Consider the following 16458-nt stretch of genomic DNA (forward strand, 5'->3'; position numbering starts at 1 on the left):
GCCACGGGTAAGTGAGGAGGATGTAAGGTTATGTTAGGTAATGTTAGTGAGGATGTGAAGGGTGTGATGATGAGGATCACCCTGACTGCTGCTCTTCCTGTTTTGGAAAAGAGAGTTGACGCAGGTATTTATGCATCAGCCGTCAGTCCGTGCCACTGTTTTTTCACCTCACTCTTGTTTTCCAACTTCTCATTTATCTTTCTCTTTCTTTCACAATCCCTTCATCTTGTTCTGCTTTAAAGGGATAGTTCAACATTTTTGGCAAACTGGCCCATTGCCATAATCGCGATAGTCATAGCAGTAGGTTCGTTACCTTTGTAGGTGGAAGCTATTTTTAGAACGGCGGAGCAGAGCCGCGAGCTGCTCAGAGCTACGCTACGGAGGCTCATGGGATTTCTTGGTTTCCCTCATCAAACTCATCAAATACACAATCCAACAACTCCAAAACGCTCTGGTGGACAAGTTGTGACCTGCACATTCACCACGCTATGAGATAATAACAGAACATTACAAGATGGAGTTGTTTTAGAGGTAAATTCATGCAAAACTGCTGATGCGCGTTCCTGTTGAGGGCAGTTTTTTGGCAAGCAGTCTCTGCATTCGCCTCTAAAACAACTCCATCTCGTAACGTTGTGTATTTGATGAGTTTGATGAGGGAAACCAAGAAATCCCATTAGCCTCCGTAGCGTAGCTCTGAGCAGCTCGCGGCTCTGCTCCTGCTTCCATTTAATCTCCCATCCAGCTCACCCTCTCTCTCTCTTGCTCTGTCTCCAACAGGTCTTTTGGGGTCAAGAGCATCTGAACTGCCTGAAGCTGGTGGAGGAGCACCTGCAGACGTACCTGAACCTCCATGGAGGAGAATCAGCTGATAGCAGCTCCTGGGTGAAGCCCTGCCACTCACAGCCCCCTCCCTCCCCAGGCTCCCCCTCCCCTCGGACAGAGCACAGCTCAGACGACTTGCGTACAGGCCAGTTTCACTACACCCAGGACTCAGGTGAATGTTTACGCAGCGTGTGGTGTGTTTATAGTGGAAGCAGTGTTTACACGTCTCTAAATCCTGTTTGTATTGACACATTTATTGAACTGTTGAATGCACAGAGGAGCTTCAGATGTGCAGCAGTAGTCCAAACCAAAGAGCCCCCCCCCCAAAGACTGATTGCTTGTGGTGGTTTCTTTATCAGCTGGCATTCATGTCAGTAATTGCAAACAGACAAAATTGCATTTTAAAGAGATTTATCAAAGACTGAAAGTAAAAAAGGATATATCTTGGACATAGATTTCCCTGCGTCGTTTCTTGATGTCTTTTTTTTCTTTTAGGATGGATGGAGCGGTGGTTAAACGCTGCTCCCTGAATCCATAGGATCATGAACATCATTCATAAACCGTTGTGACAAAGTGAGATGTCACTTAAGATACACACAGGCTTAAATCAGAGTGAGATCAAAGCCGCTCTGTGGAAAGAAGTTTCATCGGACATGTCTGCCTGGTTCCACTCTGAGGAACATGCTGTTTATTCCTCCTCCTTTGTGCTTTGTGTGCGCTTGTCCTCTACGTGCACACACATAGACACATACACACACACAGCAACATTATACACAGAGGATCAAACTTCTTGCCTGGCTGTAGACCAGCCGTCCACTCTGTCAGCTGTGGTTGAGTCTTTGTTTGTTGCACCGTTCCACTGATCTTTGATGCATTTACTCTGCTGACTGAAGCAGGAGAGCGGACGGTACAGTAGTGAACGAGAACAGAGGGGGCAATCTGTCGGCAACATGTTGTTGTCAGCCGCCCCCGAATACAGAGAATAGTGAGTGGGCCCTCGGGGTGTGTGTGTGTGTGTGTAGGGGAGGGCTGACACAAGGGATCGATGGTCAGAGGGGAAGATGAAAGATGGATGGAGACGAGGTTTAGAGGGACGCTCTGTCTCTGTCCCTCACTTTCTCTAAGTTCAAGAAAACACGAATGAAAGCAAAACCTCATGAAAGTGTCTTTTTTTTTCCTGAAGAACAATACACTGTCCACCTTCAAGTGGGCAGCTCAGCGCTTCACAGAGAGGCTGAACCCAGCCACAGACAGACTCTTGCTGCCCCTTTCCAAAATGTGTTTTCTACAAAGAGACTCTCAGTGTTTGTAGCCTCGGGGGCCAAACAAAGCAGAAGTTCTCTGCCTGACTGTTTTTTTCAAATAAACATTTTTCCAAAAGGACTTGAATCACAAACAGCAGCCACGACTTAAGTCAAACACCACTCAGAAGTCTAGATCCAGTGTTATCCAGCTGTTGCAGGTGCAAGCCATGGTTCAATCAATGGATGTTTAGTCAATAGCAAAAATGTTTACCCAGCCACTTTGTTTACATACGGCTTCTTACGCACATAAACATTCGGAGCGTGGAAAAACATCCACAGTGCTCTTTTAGGAGATATTGTTCAGATTCCATAGTAGACACAACCATAAAAAACATGGCTGCACCAGAGATGCATGCAAGTCAAATATAGTTAATCTGCCACAAAAGGTGAGTTTCATAATGTGAGAGGAACGATTGCGTCAGTGTTTTCATCACATTTCTGTCCAACAAGTATCTGAACGTACTCCAGGAGGCCCGTGAAGATTTAAACAGCCTCTTTGTTATGGCATTTTTGAGGCAGTGGGTTTTATACCACCAGATGTAAGCACCACAGTAAACTCATTATCTACTGCATCTAAAAATATAAAAAATCCATCCAAATTCCTTCCAGTTCTTTTATCTGTCCCTGTCCACCAACATACTTTATCTCTTCCTCCTCCTGATTTTAGATTATTTACACATTGAATTGTGGTTATGTTTTTTATTAATGCACATTTAAACACACATTACAAGACAGTTACACAGACAGTTAGACATGTACAAAACCGTATGGGACGAAGTTACAGAACAAACATACACACAAACTGGGACAGAACAAACCAGAGATTGGAGGGTGGAATTAAGAGAGCGGGTGTTGAGCAGGTATATTGGAAATAAAACAGAGAATAAGGAGGTTGATAAAGTAAAGAAGAAGGACTAAGATGTGAGGTAGTGCTTCGAGGAATCAGCTCTGGACAAATTGTATGAATAGTGACTATAGTGATTGTACCAATGTTGTACTGAAAGTTTTGTTTTGTCTTTCCAATTGAGTAAATTGTGTTTTTATTCTGATTGTACTTTTAATTCCCTGCAGCGTCCCAGAGGTTACCAGGACCCCATGAGGTTGTCTTCTACAGCGAGACGGAGGACAGCCCGGGGGTGATGCTGTGGCGGTACCCAGAGCCCCGTGTCCTCACCTTCGTCAGGATCACGCCCATCCCGTTCAACACCACCGAGGACCCTGAGATCAGCACGGCCGACCTGGGAGACGTCCTGCAGGTAGAAAAAAAACACACACACACACACCCAGACTGCCACCTGATTAGAAGAAAAAAATGTGAACATCTTACCACAGCGAAGTAGAGCAAGGAACGAGTGGTAATGTGTGAAACAACCATGTGTTACCATTCATCGGATCACTTGCATCAGGATGTGTGGTCATCTCCGACAAGCGAGGGGGTGAAAAAGGCGTAAAATGAGAGGAGGCTCTCACTCACTGCTCCCTGCTTAACATCACCTGCAATGAAAAAGAAATAAACTGTCTTCGAGCCGGGCTACGTGCCATTATGATTCCCATGACATGAGTCATGAGAACTCCCATACCCTACATGTTATTGAATGACAGAGACCCCTGCTGTTGCTCCAAACATGTAATACACGATCAGGCAGCTGTGGAAGTCATTTTGCATGCTCTGGTGTGAATAGCCAGGTGTCTCCAACCCCAGATGAGGTTATATTTTGGCAGGCTGCAGCAGCTACCGAGTCTTCAGGGCCTCACTGGGGGACAGGACATCCCACGTTTCCTCCTATCACTCATCCCCTGCCTTTTCTTTCTCTCCCCCCTCCCTCCTCCCTCCTCCTTTCTTTCCAGCTTATCATCCTCGAAGGCGAGCCGCGTCCCAAATCATGTTCTTTCTCATCCTCCACAATATTCTTACCTTTTTCCTGGAGCTCAAAAAAATAAATTATGCCTCTTCTTTTCCAGCACTGTTTAGTCAGATCGTATTTTAAAATTTCCATTGTTGTTGCCGTTTTTATACTCAGTTCCGTGTGTGAGAAGCAGCCCTAGAGCAACTGATCGCTTTTTAACTGCTGGACTGGTAAAATGGACGAAAGGATGGGTCCGAAATGTGATAAAAATGAGCCAATAGTCATAAATTTCCTACATATCGCTCAAACATTACATCATTACAATAGCTGCAGGAGTCCTATAACAATTGAAAAACAGAGCAAAACAGAAAAAAACATCAATATTTACTACTACAAAGTAAATCCCAACAGAGTTTTGCAAACAGGACTCAGTCTTAATGAGGAGTATTTATCACAAATTAATGTTTTCATCCTGAAATTAATGGCAGTGGTAAGTTTTTATTACATTCTCAGCCTGTTCATAACGACTTTTTAATTGCATTTTTTAAGCCGTGGGGTTGGCTTCCCTTTCTTTCCTTTTCCTTCGGCTCCTTCCCTCCATTTGCAGCAGAAGTTTCTCATCTTTCCATATCCTCCCTTTATCTCTCAGATTCTTTCCTGGACTCCCACAATCATTTCACCTACAGTACAGATGTTTTCTTCGGGTCTGTTTATGTGTGCCGGCCCAGGAGAGGCAAGATATTGGAAGGTTTCTGCAGATGTCTTGACTTCCCAGCGAGGCCCCACAGCTGTAAAGTCTGTAATGAGCAAAACTCCAAAGCCTCTAGCTGATTGGCTGCATATTGAGTTACAGCGCAGAGAGAGGAGGGCGAGAGGAAGAGCCAGTGATAGACAGGGCCTGAGATAAGGAGAGGATGGTTAATGGGAGAAGATTGACAGGAAGGAAGGAAGAAAGAGTTGAGCACAGAGATGGAGCGAGAAGATGGTCATTATATACTGTATATATGTATATGTGTGTGTGGGTGTGTGTGTGTGCCAACTATAGACTTATTCTTATCTGCATACAGTGAGTGTGTATTACGCAGTAGTAGATGTGGAACCAGCGGTTGATGAATGAACATGTGGTTTCCACATCTTTCACTCCGCTCCTCCTGTCATCTGGCATGATCGTGTCTCTTCTGACAAGTCTGTTAAAAGCAGTCGGGTGATGATGAGACTTCAATGGGGGGGAGAAGTGGTGAAAAGAGAACAGCTCAGAAAATTGTCCAAACAGTTGTGCAACATTAGTTAGCATTTATTTATTTCAAAGGGAAAACACAACTTAAAACTCAACAGACACCACTGTTCACCACTGAGTGAGTGCATCAGGAGCAGGTCTGGCCTAATTCTGCTGTTTGTCTTTCTGTCCACGTCCGTGTAAACACTCGGGCCGCGGCGCTGCAGCAGACATGTTTCACAAAGGTATCATTGGTAACATTAATGGAAAACATCACTTCCACAGTGCGCACGTTCAACCGGTTTAAATCCATTGTTGAAAGCTAACTCTGATGCATTTTGTCAACACTGTTAAAAACGGTATCGTGTATCATGGAGCTTTTGAAAGAAGTGATTGTGAAGTAATTATAAGACATCGGATCCATGTAGCGATACGTTACACGCTCGTTCTTACCTCATGGTTTTGTCCAAACACTCACACAGCATTAGGGCCAGTTATGTGTGAGGTCAGAGGTTGGATCTGTGGGGGTTGTTTCAAACTGGACGTCTTAGTCATCAGCCAAAGTCATTGTGATCCCAGATTTAATTTGATTTCCGCTTATGTGAGACAATGACAATGTTTATGCTCTCCTCTCTACAAAACCTCAAAAAAAAAGAAAAAAAGTCTCAGTTATTTCATTTTTTTTTATTTCTCCCAAGACCAGAAAGTCAGTCCAGCTACAGAGAACGGAAATGCAGCCATAAAAATCCAACCAAAAAAAAAAACGACTAATGGTTCAGTTTCTGTTCCAGAGGAATTTCATTTACTTTACATCAAGACTGTGCAGAGAGCAAGAGAGCGGGAAACAGAAAGAAGGCAGTCATAATTTCTCAGGCCTCTAAAATTACCATGTGGCCACGCAGAGATGGAGGCTGATAGATTTTGAGAAATGGAAAGTGAGAGGCATAGGGAAAGAAAAAGAAATAAGGAGAAAAGAGAGAGTGATATTTAGTATTGGGCTGTCTTGTCATTTGTCACTATCATTTAGGCCTTAATGTTTTTTTTGTTTTTTGTTTTATTCACCCCAGTTTGGGGGCTGTTTAGTGTTTACCAGCAGGTGGAGGGGGAAACAAAGTAAAAGTGGCTCAGCTCCACATTTTCTCCTCCTCTCTTCTCTCCTTTTCTCTCCTTTTCTCCACCACCACCACCACACCTCCTTTCTTTTTGCTCCCTCTCTTCAGCAGAGTGCGCTGACTAGATGAAGGGGGGAGCAGCGGGGCAAGGAGGGAGAGGGGGGAGGGGGGAGGGGGGAGTTCGCTCGTCCCCAGAGCATATCATATTAACATTTTATAAAATCAAGATTTCCTGCATTTAAATAGTTGTGGTTTCCCAACTGGTTCCAGTATCTCACAGGGGGAATTCAAACTTCCTTCCATTACTCTAAGTCAAATTGCTGCCTGCACTGTTTTTACATACAGTAGAGAGGAGGGGGAAGGAGGGAGGGGGGTCAGAGTGATGGGAGGGCAGCTGCAAAGTGACAGATTCCTGATGAGGCATCCACAGGTTCCCACCTGTAGAGGGCTCAAGTGATGAAGGGATGGAGAGAGGGAGAGAGAGAGAGGAAGATGACTCATTCTCACCTTCTTACCACCGTGAGGTCCAGTTCTCTGAATCATAAGCAGGTGTCCTTACGGCTCTTTTTCCATCCCTACTCGTTCATCTTCCCCCCCCCTCCTCCTCCTTCTTCTGCCTCTCTGTGGGGTTCTCAAGTCTGAGAAACAGGGAGTAAACACAGGAGCTATGATTCAGCCTGACCCCAGCTTATGGTGGGGGGGTTACAGTACTGTATGTTAAAGTAGAGAACAACAGCTTGAGTCCAGCTTCATCATCCAGTAAAAGAAACTCTAGCCCAGTCTGTTTTTTATGCATGTGTTTCCCTTTTTTTTTTTTTTACTTCATGCTAGTTTTTCTCAACATATAAATGTTTAAATTTCATCATCCACTCGCTTTTTGAAGCAGTTGCCCAAATTGCATGGACTTTTCTTTTTTTTCATGCAGACAAACATCACACCATCTGGTCCCCTGCTGTTGCTTTCGTGCATGGCACACTGTGGGATCGCCTTTCATGTCCCTTTTCACGCAGGGCTCAGCGCTGCCACCAGACTTGAATTGACTTGACTTGACTTGAATTGACTGCTGCTGCCGCTGCTGCTGCTGCCCTGCTGGACTCGGACCCATATCATAAAAGCTCTGTGGCCTGAGATGAACCATCAACCTTCAGCCATAACCACAACCGCAGCTGATGTCTTTGTCATTGTTGTTATTATGAGAAACACAGGTCGGCCATCAGCTTCACATCCCTTCCTTCCCTCCCCTCTTTTTTTTATTTTTATTGATGCACACTGTTTCTCCAATTAGGAGAAATATGCAGCCTTTTGTTGGGAGTTAAAATCAGCGGGGAGTCAGTGGGTATTTCACTTCACAAGAGCGACACACTGAACCAGAAAGAGCGAGAGTCTATTTTAGCCAAGATAATTATTATTTTAGTGGGACTGCGCTCAAGCAGACCTGCATTAGTCACAGCTAATGCACTATAAAAATAAAAGACTGTCCATGTGGTTAATTTGATCTGGAGTTCTTACACCTCATCCACCAAAACTCCAGTCCCTCTTTAAAAAGTTTGGCATTAGAGAGGAAATCCAAAAAAAAAAAAAAAAAGACTGAGCGCAACGATCTCAGCGTGGGCTTATTCTTGATTTTCCACACTGATTAATGTTAACGTATATTAGCCCACCTGAGACAGCATAGCAGGAGTCATTTTCAGAACAATTTTCATTACATCTCCTGAGTAAACATTTGCTCAAGCTGATGTCAATTCAATTTGTCTGCTGGCTGATAAGAAGTAGCTAGCAGAGGAATTTCTTGACATATAGGCATCAGTGAAATAACACAAGACCTAATGGCAGTGTTGATATTGTTAATAAAAGTAATGGCAGACAAGGCTGTGGATGTCAACAGCCGCAGCCTCAGAAAGGAGCTCGGGGAGTCTTCGGTTGCAGAGATATATTATTGAACTTTAGCAGTGATCACACCTGGGTTGACGGTGGAAATTGAAATCCTCTCTGTATGTTGCGTATTTGCTTTAGTTTGCCTTCCTATACGGTACTGCAGGATTGACCTAACTGACTGGCTGCGGTTGTTTAATTAGTCCCAGATAGTAAATCCATGCATATGTACCTCATCAGAGACAGAGGTGAGGTGACACCTCTTCTAACACTCCTGGATGTAAATATAAATGCAAATAATCCTGAATATTTTAGCCCTCAACTTATTTTTCGGGGGGTTTTCCAGCCAATTTGAGCCAGCTCCAAATGAAACCTTGACTCTAAAATTAAGATAATATTTAAGATAATCCTGCGTCTGATATTTTACCCTGAGCTTTTCTCTGCCAGGCCGCTGCTCTGCTCTGCTCTGCTCTGTGCAGCGCTTTGGAGGAAAACACAGATTGGGCCCATCCAGCCAAGGGAATGTCAGCTATTTTAGGGTTACATGTTGTTTATCAGATAAGGTATACACACACACAATCAAGCAGCGGAAACCGACACTGCCCAGACTGTATCATGCACTCACATGCATACACACACCTGTGTATACACGAATATTGTCTTTCATACGTGCAATTATACATAGTCGTCCTCCTGCACACATATATACAATTCATCTGACATATACACACAGGTCCCTTCTCCTCCTCCTCCCAGAAGCCAGCGCCAGACGTCCAGCTCTACATGGCTAAAACATTTCTTTCTTTCTTTTTTTCTTTCTTACTTTTTCCATCCTCTCTACAACATTCATTGAATTGGTAATTGATTTCATCTCTACTCTCTTCCAAGGCCGGGGCTGCAAGTCAAAGGGAACATGACGCAAATTCAACCGTGCAAATGTATTCCACTGTACCATATATGTACCTCAACATATTCATTTCTGTATGCTGTCATGTGTATAGAATATCACAGGTGAAAAAAAAAAAAAAAAAAAAACATGGCTTGTGTTTTAGCAGCACAGTTCTGGGAACTCTCGGTGGAGATCCAGTGAGTTTCTTTCCTCCTTCGGTGGCTCGGTGTTGGGGTTGCGGGTGCACAACTCTGTCAGGTGCAATTATGAGCAGCCGATCCAGGAAAACCTGTGTGGCATTAAATACATGATGTAAGCTACGGTTACTTCATCCATCAGCCCCACACATATGAATGAACAGACACACACACTCACACTCTTTGTGCACTGTACTTCCCCCCTCACACATACATACACATACACATACACATACACATACACATACACATACACATACACATACACGACACCAACTTGTTGACAGTTTTGTGAGCTTGGTAATCATCCAGGGAGTGCCACACATACCTCTGGCTAACTATTACATTATCACATGGACAAATACATTTGCAAACACACATACACACACATATATATGTCTTTACTGCCTGGCATCCTTCAGGTGAGCTCCTGAGAGCCGCCCTGCCACTACTGATCCATCAGTAGCGCAGTTTTCCAGGTGGCCGAGGTAACCCAAGCGCCTGGTTTAGTTCACACAGGAGCTCCAGACACATTTATGCTAATTTTTGGTTCAATCTGAGAGGAGCCCTAACCGTCGTCACATAATGTGAGAACATTCACATGAGCTGATTGTTATTCAGTGTGAGAAACAGCTCCGGGACTTAAATGTTAATATCCCTGTCTTGTTGTAATGTAGCGCACACACACACAGTTGCCGTGGTGTTTAGTTATGCTGTGGTCATTGCGATGTTGTTATGGAGAGTTGTCGCCTCGCTGCCTTGGTGGTCTGCGGTCAAAGTGTTGTCATTTTTTCCGACTGGGCGAGAAAAATTAAAGTTTGGTTTTTGTCTGAAGTGAGTAAAAAATCCTAAATTGTAAAACAGACACCATGAAAAATCACTTGCTCATTCATCCTCGACAGCAGTTGTTCGCTCGCTGTGTCTTAGAAGATGAATCAACGCTTGATTATTAGCAGGCCGCAGCAGCAGCAGCAGTTGCTTAATGCTTTATACATAACCAGGGGATCCAGAGGACTTAAGAATACCTGTTGTGCAATAATAAAACATTACAGTAAACCTACAGCAGATGAGTAATCAGGGCTACACTACACTGGGGGGGTTACAATAGTTTGTTTGGACTGGAACCTGAAGTCTGAAGTGATGAACAGCTGAGGGAAACAACGGTTAGATATCCACTAGTGTCCATCTGAAGAGGAGACTAAGTGGGGGATATAAAACAGCCAGTAAAACACTGTCATCTGATGGAGCCGAGCCAGCAGCTACAGAGAGGGAGCCAGTGATGGACACCGTAATGTTTGCACAACAAACCACCATACGTACTGTACTGTACTGTACAGGTCCTCTGGCATTCACAGATGAGTATTCAGATAATACTCAGCGGTACCAATAATGGTTTGAGTTAGTGATTCAGTAGAAAATTTGTTTCAGTAGTTGCAGAGCTCAGTGTAACCGTATAAGGCAACACAGAGGGACGTAACTAAGCGCATTCGTTATGCTGTGACTTTGGGTCCTCATGAAGTCATCATCGTCAAAACAGCTTGAGTTTAGTAATTGTTGACCAACGAACAGAGATGTGCAGCTCTAAGATGAGAGGAGTGGGAGTTTGTGTGACCTGCAGAGGTTTGACCAGCAATTGTTGACCAGCAATTGTCTATCGATCCTACTGCCATCTGTACAAGAAAGAGGGTAGCACACCTGCAAGTGCAAGGAAGTCTTTATTATTTTATCTTGAGCAATATAAAAAAGTGTTTTCGGCCATTTGTGATTCTGTTTTATTTCTAATCATGTTGCTCTCCAATGAAATCAAGTAAACGTGGACTTAAGATCTTAAAGGGATAGTTCAACATTTTGGCAAATTGGCCCATTGTCATAATCCCTATAGTTTTAGGAGTAGGTTTGTTGCCTTTAATTGTCGGTGCAAGCTATTTTTTAGAACGGCGGAGCAGAGCCGCAAGCTGCTCAGAGCTACGCTACGGAGGCTAATGGGATTTCTTGGTTTCCCTCATCAAACTCATCAAATGCACAATCCAACAACTCCAAAACGCTCTGGTGGACAAGTTGTGACCTGCACATTCACCACGCAATGAGATAATAACGGAACGTTACGAGACAGAGTTGTTTTAGAGGTAAAGTCATGCAAAACCGCTGATGCGCGTTCCTGTCAGGGGCAGTTTTTCAGCAAGCAGTCTCTGCATTTACCTCTAAAACAACTCTGTCATGTAACGTCCCATTATTATCTCATAGCGTGGTGAATGTGCAGGTCACAACTTGTCCACCAGAGCGTTTTGGAGATGTTGGATTGTGTATTTGATGAGTTTGATGAGGGAAACCAAAAAAATCCATGAGCTTCTGTACTGTAGTGTAGCTCTGAGCAGCTCGCGACTCTGCTCCGCCATTCTAAAAACAGCTTGCACTGACAATTCAAGGTAATGAACCTACTCCTAAAATTATAGGAACTATCCCTTTAAGTCTTAAGAAGAATCAAGAGCATGTTTTTTTTTTTTTAAGTATAAAATACAGTATTTGGGGGTCACATATTTTACATATTTAAGATTTTTACTGTGTCTTTCCTTCCAGGTACCATGCAGCCTTGAATACTGGGACGAGCTCCAGCAGGCCTACGTTCCATACCGGGAGTTCAGCCTGTCGGAGAGCAGCGCCTGCCAGCTGCAGCTCCCCAGCCTCAGCCTCACCGACCAGCAGAAGGAGCTGGTGGCCTCTGATCTGTGGAGGATAGTGCTCAACAGTAACGAGGGAGGAGGGGATGAGCAGAGGTGACAGAAAAATCCTGCACTTTATCATTCTATCTATCAATCTGTCTTATATACGACGTTGTGCGTCTTGTCTGTACAGTAACACACGCGACTTGTGTGCGTATGTCGTATGCCTACACGGATATGCGTTTGGATCCGCAGCGCAGATGCCGTCCAGTGTGAGGGAAAGCAGAGAGACAGAGTGCACCCAGGCCGCTGAGCACAAAGAGCTAGTAATGTGTCCCTCGCCCCACATCTGGTGTGCAGGAGCAGGGAGCGGGCTTGGAAGGCGTTCAGATTGGCCTAATGAGATTTCCCAGCACACCAAGTGCCTGTCAGGGCCCATCCGGATTCCTTCCTGCTTACCTTGAGTGTATCTAATCGAGGGGAAGCTCACGGGAAGCGAGAGGAGTAAAGCCCCCTTTGGGTTGGCCAGGCCAGGCCGGGCCAGACCTGGGTTGGGCTGGGTTGGGACGGGGTGGACCGGGGCAGCCGAGCGCTGTAACGGCTCAGAGAGCATGCTTTTTCTCTCCTCCACTCGCTACCACTGCTTCCTCTCTTCACCTCTCATGTCTCAGCCGGCGTCCTCTGTTACATCTTATGTGCTTCACCCATTTTTCTTTTCCCTCTCTTTCTCTCATTCTTTCCTCATCCTAATCTACTCCCCTCCTTTTTTTACTTCCTCTTGGGATTTAGGAAACTTTTAGTGGAAGAGAATTGCCAAGCCCACATTCTGTGTGGCTTAGACAGCTCCAGAGGAGCAGAGAGGGAAGAATAAGAAAACATGTAAGAGAAGAAACAGAGAAAAAACGCTGCAGAACCAGATACAGTGTAAAGCAAAATATACATCTGTGCTTCATTACAATCATACTCCAAACACTACATTTCCTTTATGTTTAAATTATTTGTCTTTTTTGATCAAAATTGATTCCCCTTTCCTTAGTCACTCGTTTCATCTGCCTTACTTTAGTTTCCACCAGAAAAATAACTTGGCCGCCCTGCCAACTGGAAGTAATGAAAATTGTCAACATATGATGCTTATCTTTTTAAGGAGCACTCTGCTGCACCAGCATTTTTCAGGTCTTGAGCGTTTCCTGCTGGAGTTTTTATAGTGGATCATGGTAGCAGCAAATTACAGAGCAAATGGTCATTCACTTCAATTACCTTCCATTCAACATCATCAACCATGACATGCAATTAATGGGCTATGGAGAGATTCTCCTGGAAACTGTGACAGTAATAATGCACCTAAACTCACAGGCTCGGACAGTAAAGAGGCCCCCTCCACATCCTTGTCTCTTTTCATTCCTTTATTTTTTTTTCTGAGTAATTGTAGCGTTTGTCTCTCTCGCTCTCTCTCTCTCTGCATTTCTGACAAGGATGTCACACAATTTGTAGCTCACTGGGCGAGGGACAAAAAACATTCAGCCGCTAATCAGAAAAAGATTGTTTTTAATTAGTCAGTATAATTTGTGTGGTCGTTACTCCACAGCTGCCGTTGCTATTTGTTCTGATGTTAGAAAACAAGTTTTGGTCAAAATGAAAAAGTGAATCATCATTACTCATTGTTCTACTTTATTATTCCTATTTGAATTAATATAATTTTCACATGCAGCCTGCGTTTGTTGTTATTTCCCAGGCACAAATATCTCCTCTGTAAATATTATCATCTGTCTGTGGTATCTCAGTTTGGATAGTGAGTGTGGGTCCCAGGTCCCCTGCGATCAGCTGGTGTCTCCGACAGCGTTGGCGGCCTGCACCCGCGTGGACTCCTGCTTTGCACCGTGGTTTGTCTCTTCCCTGGGTGTGTCCCTGCAGCTGGCACAGCTGGAAGTTCACCTCTGCCACCACCTAGAACAGCTGGGGACAGGTAGGATACAGAAAACACTATCAAAGTCTCAGTAGTGCAGTGTAGCAACACACTTCTCTGTTTTCAATTTGTCTTTGCCACTTTTACTTTTTGGTATTTCTTTTTTTTCTTTTTTTTTTGTAATATATTTTATTGCTTTCACAGAAACAATGAATCATACAGCAGAGACACAGCCAAACTGCAAAACAAAAATACACTAATTCATATACATGAATTGCACATCATACAACATACAAAAATTTACATGGGGACTATTACTGAGAAAAGGAGAAGAGAGAGAAAATAAAAGTATTCTATGACTTATTGATGAAGGCAAAATATGGTCGCCCTTTCTGCAGCAGGTCAACAAGGTCACCAGGAAGGTAATTCAGGAAAGGTTACCGGACACTATAAAACAAGTCGTAATTGCCCTTTAATGTGGCACTGAGGTGTTCCATAGGAAAAACCTTGAATACTTCCCTGTACCACTGTGTGACTGATGGGGGTTTGTCTTAAATCCATTGAAAAAAAACACATCTCCTCTTTTTTGGATGGTATTTCTGATAGGTTCATTGTATGTTTCAAATGTTTTGTGTTTTGTCTGGGCTATATTATAAATTAGGTTGCTTCCTCAATATATCTCTGAGTTTAAATAAAGGCTATAATAACTTCAGTTGACCTCAGTTATCTTAAATTCAACAACATCAGAGCAATAAATGATGGTATGAAGTTATGATGTTTGAACAGTTTATAAGAGTTTTCTAGTTGACTCCATCTATGACATATAAACGGCTCAAAAACACACCGAATCTAACTGGCATTTAACTGTCTGACCTCTTCTGTGAAATCCACAGCTGGGTTCACATGCGTGATTATTTTAATTCATGCATTTTATTATTGTTCTTTCTCCTGTAAAGCAGTTTGGATCCGCTGTGCTCAATGTCATATAAAGTATTGTGTTAGTGAGCTGCCCCAGATATCACAATCCGTTGGTTCGATGGTCATGTCATGTTTATATTTTAACGTCCTGTCTGAATGAAAATAATACGTGTCATTCTTCCAGTTCCATCCCGACAGCTGCGTCCCTTCCTGCCAGACAGGAAGTTACCTCAGGAACAGGAGTTCATGGTGATTGGCGCTCGGGAGCCGAGGGTCTTTTTGCGCCAGTGGAGCAGCGGCCCAAGTTACTGTCAGGAGATCAGCTTTTCCACCCAGCTGGACTGCAGGCTGCTGGAGTACCGCAATGTCACATACCTGCAGCTGCTCCAGCCCTGTGTGCTGCAGGTAGAGCTCACTTTTTAATATTGGTCGTATGGCTAACTGTTAAATGGGACAGAGCCAACAATTTTCCCTGGTCAAGAGATGCATCTGCCGTATTCTCTCTTTTTGAGTTGTATTATATTTTCGGTAATAATTTGCAATGTAATGTAAATAAGGTTAAACAAAACCTAGTTAATCTCCATAAGAAACAATGGAAGGAGGCGATTTGGAGCAAACCTAAACTTACTGTAGAAATTATGTTCAAATTAAAGAAGATTATTGTACAGAACCATATTTAATGTTAAACTTGGGGAGGTCCCTGTGTGCACCGCTGAGATCTGGCAGCTTGCCTTTAGTGATTGAAGTAGGGAGGTATAAGGGTTATACCAGAAGAGTAGCGTTTATGTGTTTTTATGCGACCTTAGTACTGTTGGAAACGAATTACATTTTCTGTTTCAATGCCCTTTGTATGATGAACTCCGACAGCCCTTGTTTGAGAAAGCCAAAAGGAAGAAACCAGAATTATTCTGGATGGCTGAGCATGATAAGTTGTGTTGGTTTTTTAAGGAGGAGATCTATGTCCTGGCTAGATTCATGGATGAAGCCTGGACATTGAGACAGAAAACATTATATCCCACATAAACCCATAAATTACTGTTTACTGTGTTTTATATCTTGGAAGCTTGTCTGTTTTTGTTTTGTTTTTTCTCCTTTCTTTTCCTTTAAGATGACACGCTAGCCATTCTTGAATATATGTTTTTTTATGTTTAGTGTCTTATAAGCCCATGTGGGCTGAGCACGAAAAATGTGCATCACACTTAAATAAACAAAAATCAAAATCAATCAGTCAATATAAAGTATCGATCATGTAATGTGGGAACAAAATGTCCCTTCATAATTTGATTTCCTGTGTGTTTCAGGGCCAGGCTGCCGCCACCTGCTGTCCCCAGACCACCACGCTGGATGTGAATGTGTTTGTGGACCCGGTGTTTCTGAACATCAGCCAGTTTGCCATCCACACTGTGGACACTGCCCTGCACAGCTGGCAACAGGTGACAGGAAGTTAAAGCTACTGAGACACACACCACACACTGCATGCTGCCTTTTATATTCATGTTTTAATTTCCCCCACTTATAGTAAATATCATATAATATCATAAAAGATGGATTTTTTTTTACATGAGGCAACATCCAGGCAACTTTTCACTGCTACAGAAGGAAGCACATTTTCAAGTAATCAGTGATGACTTGTTCACTTGTACATTTAAATAGCGGGATGCACTCAGACACGTAAGGGAACGAGGGGTTTGCACTGTTGTTTGATGGATGTTTGATAT

At 43.5% G+C, this 16458-nt stretch overlaps 1 protein-coding gene across 3 annotated transcripts in view; it reads left to right on the forward strand.

The window, feature by feature from the left end:
* vps13b (vacuolar protein sorting 13 homolog B) overlaps positions 1–16458 on the forward strand; it is a 339339-nt gene that overhangs the window by 261395 nt on the left and 61486 nt on the right. For all 3 annotated transcript variants that reach the window (XM_083990417.1, XM_083990416.1, XM_083990418.1), the window contains 6 exons: positions 778–994; positions 3198–3382; positions 11837–12033; positions 13701–13882; positions 14925–15145; positions 16042–16173. In XM_083990417.1, the coding sequence (XP_083846543.1) occupies positions 778–994; positions 3198–3382; positions 11837–12033; positions 13701–13882; positions 14925–15145; positions 16042–16173 (1134 nt within the window). The remainder of the gene's footprint in view (positions 1–777; positions 995–3197; positions 3383–11836; positions 12034–13700; positions 13883–14924; positions 15146–16041; positions 16174–16458) is intronic.

The sequence above is a fragment of the Trachurus trachurus genome (assembly GCF_905171665.1).
Source record: "Trachurus trachurus genome assembly, chromosome: 16".
Classification (NCBI taxonomy): Eukaryota; Metazoa; Chordata; class Actinopteri; order Carangiformes; family Carangidae; genus Trachurus; species Trachurus trachurus.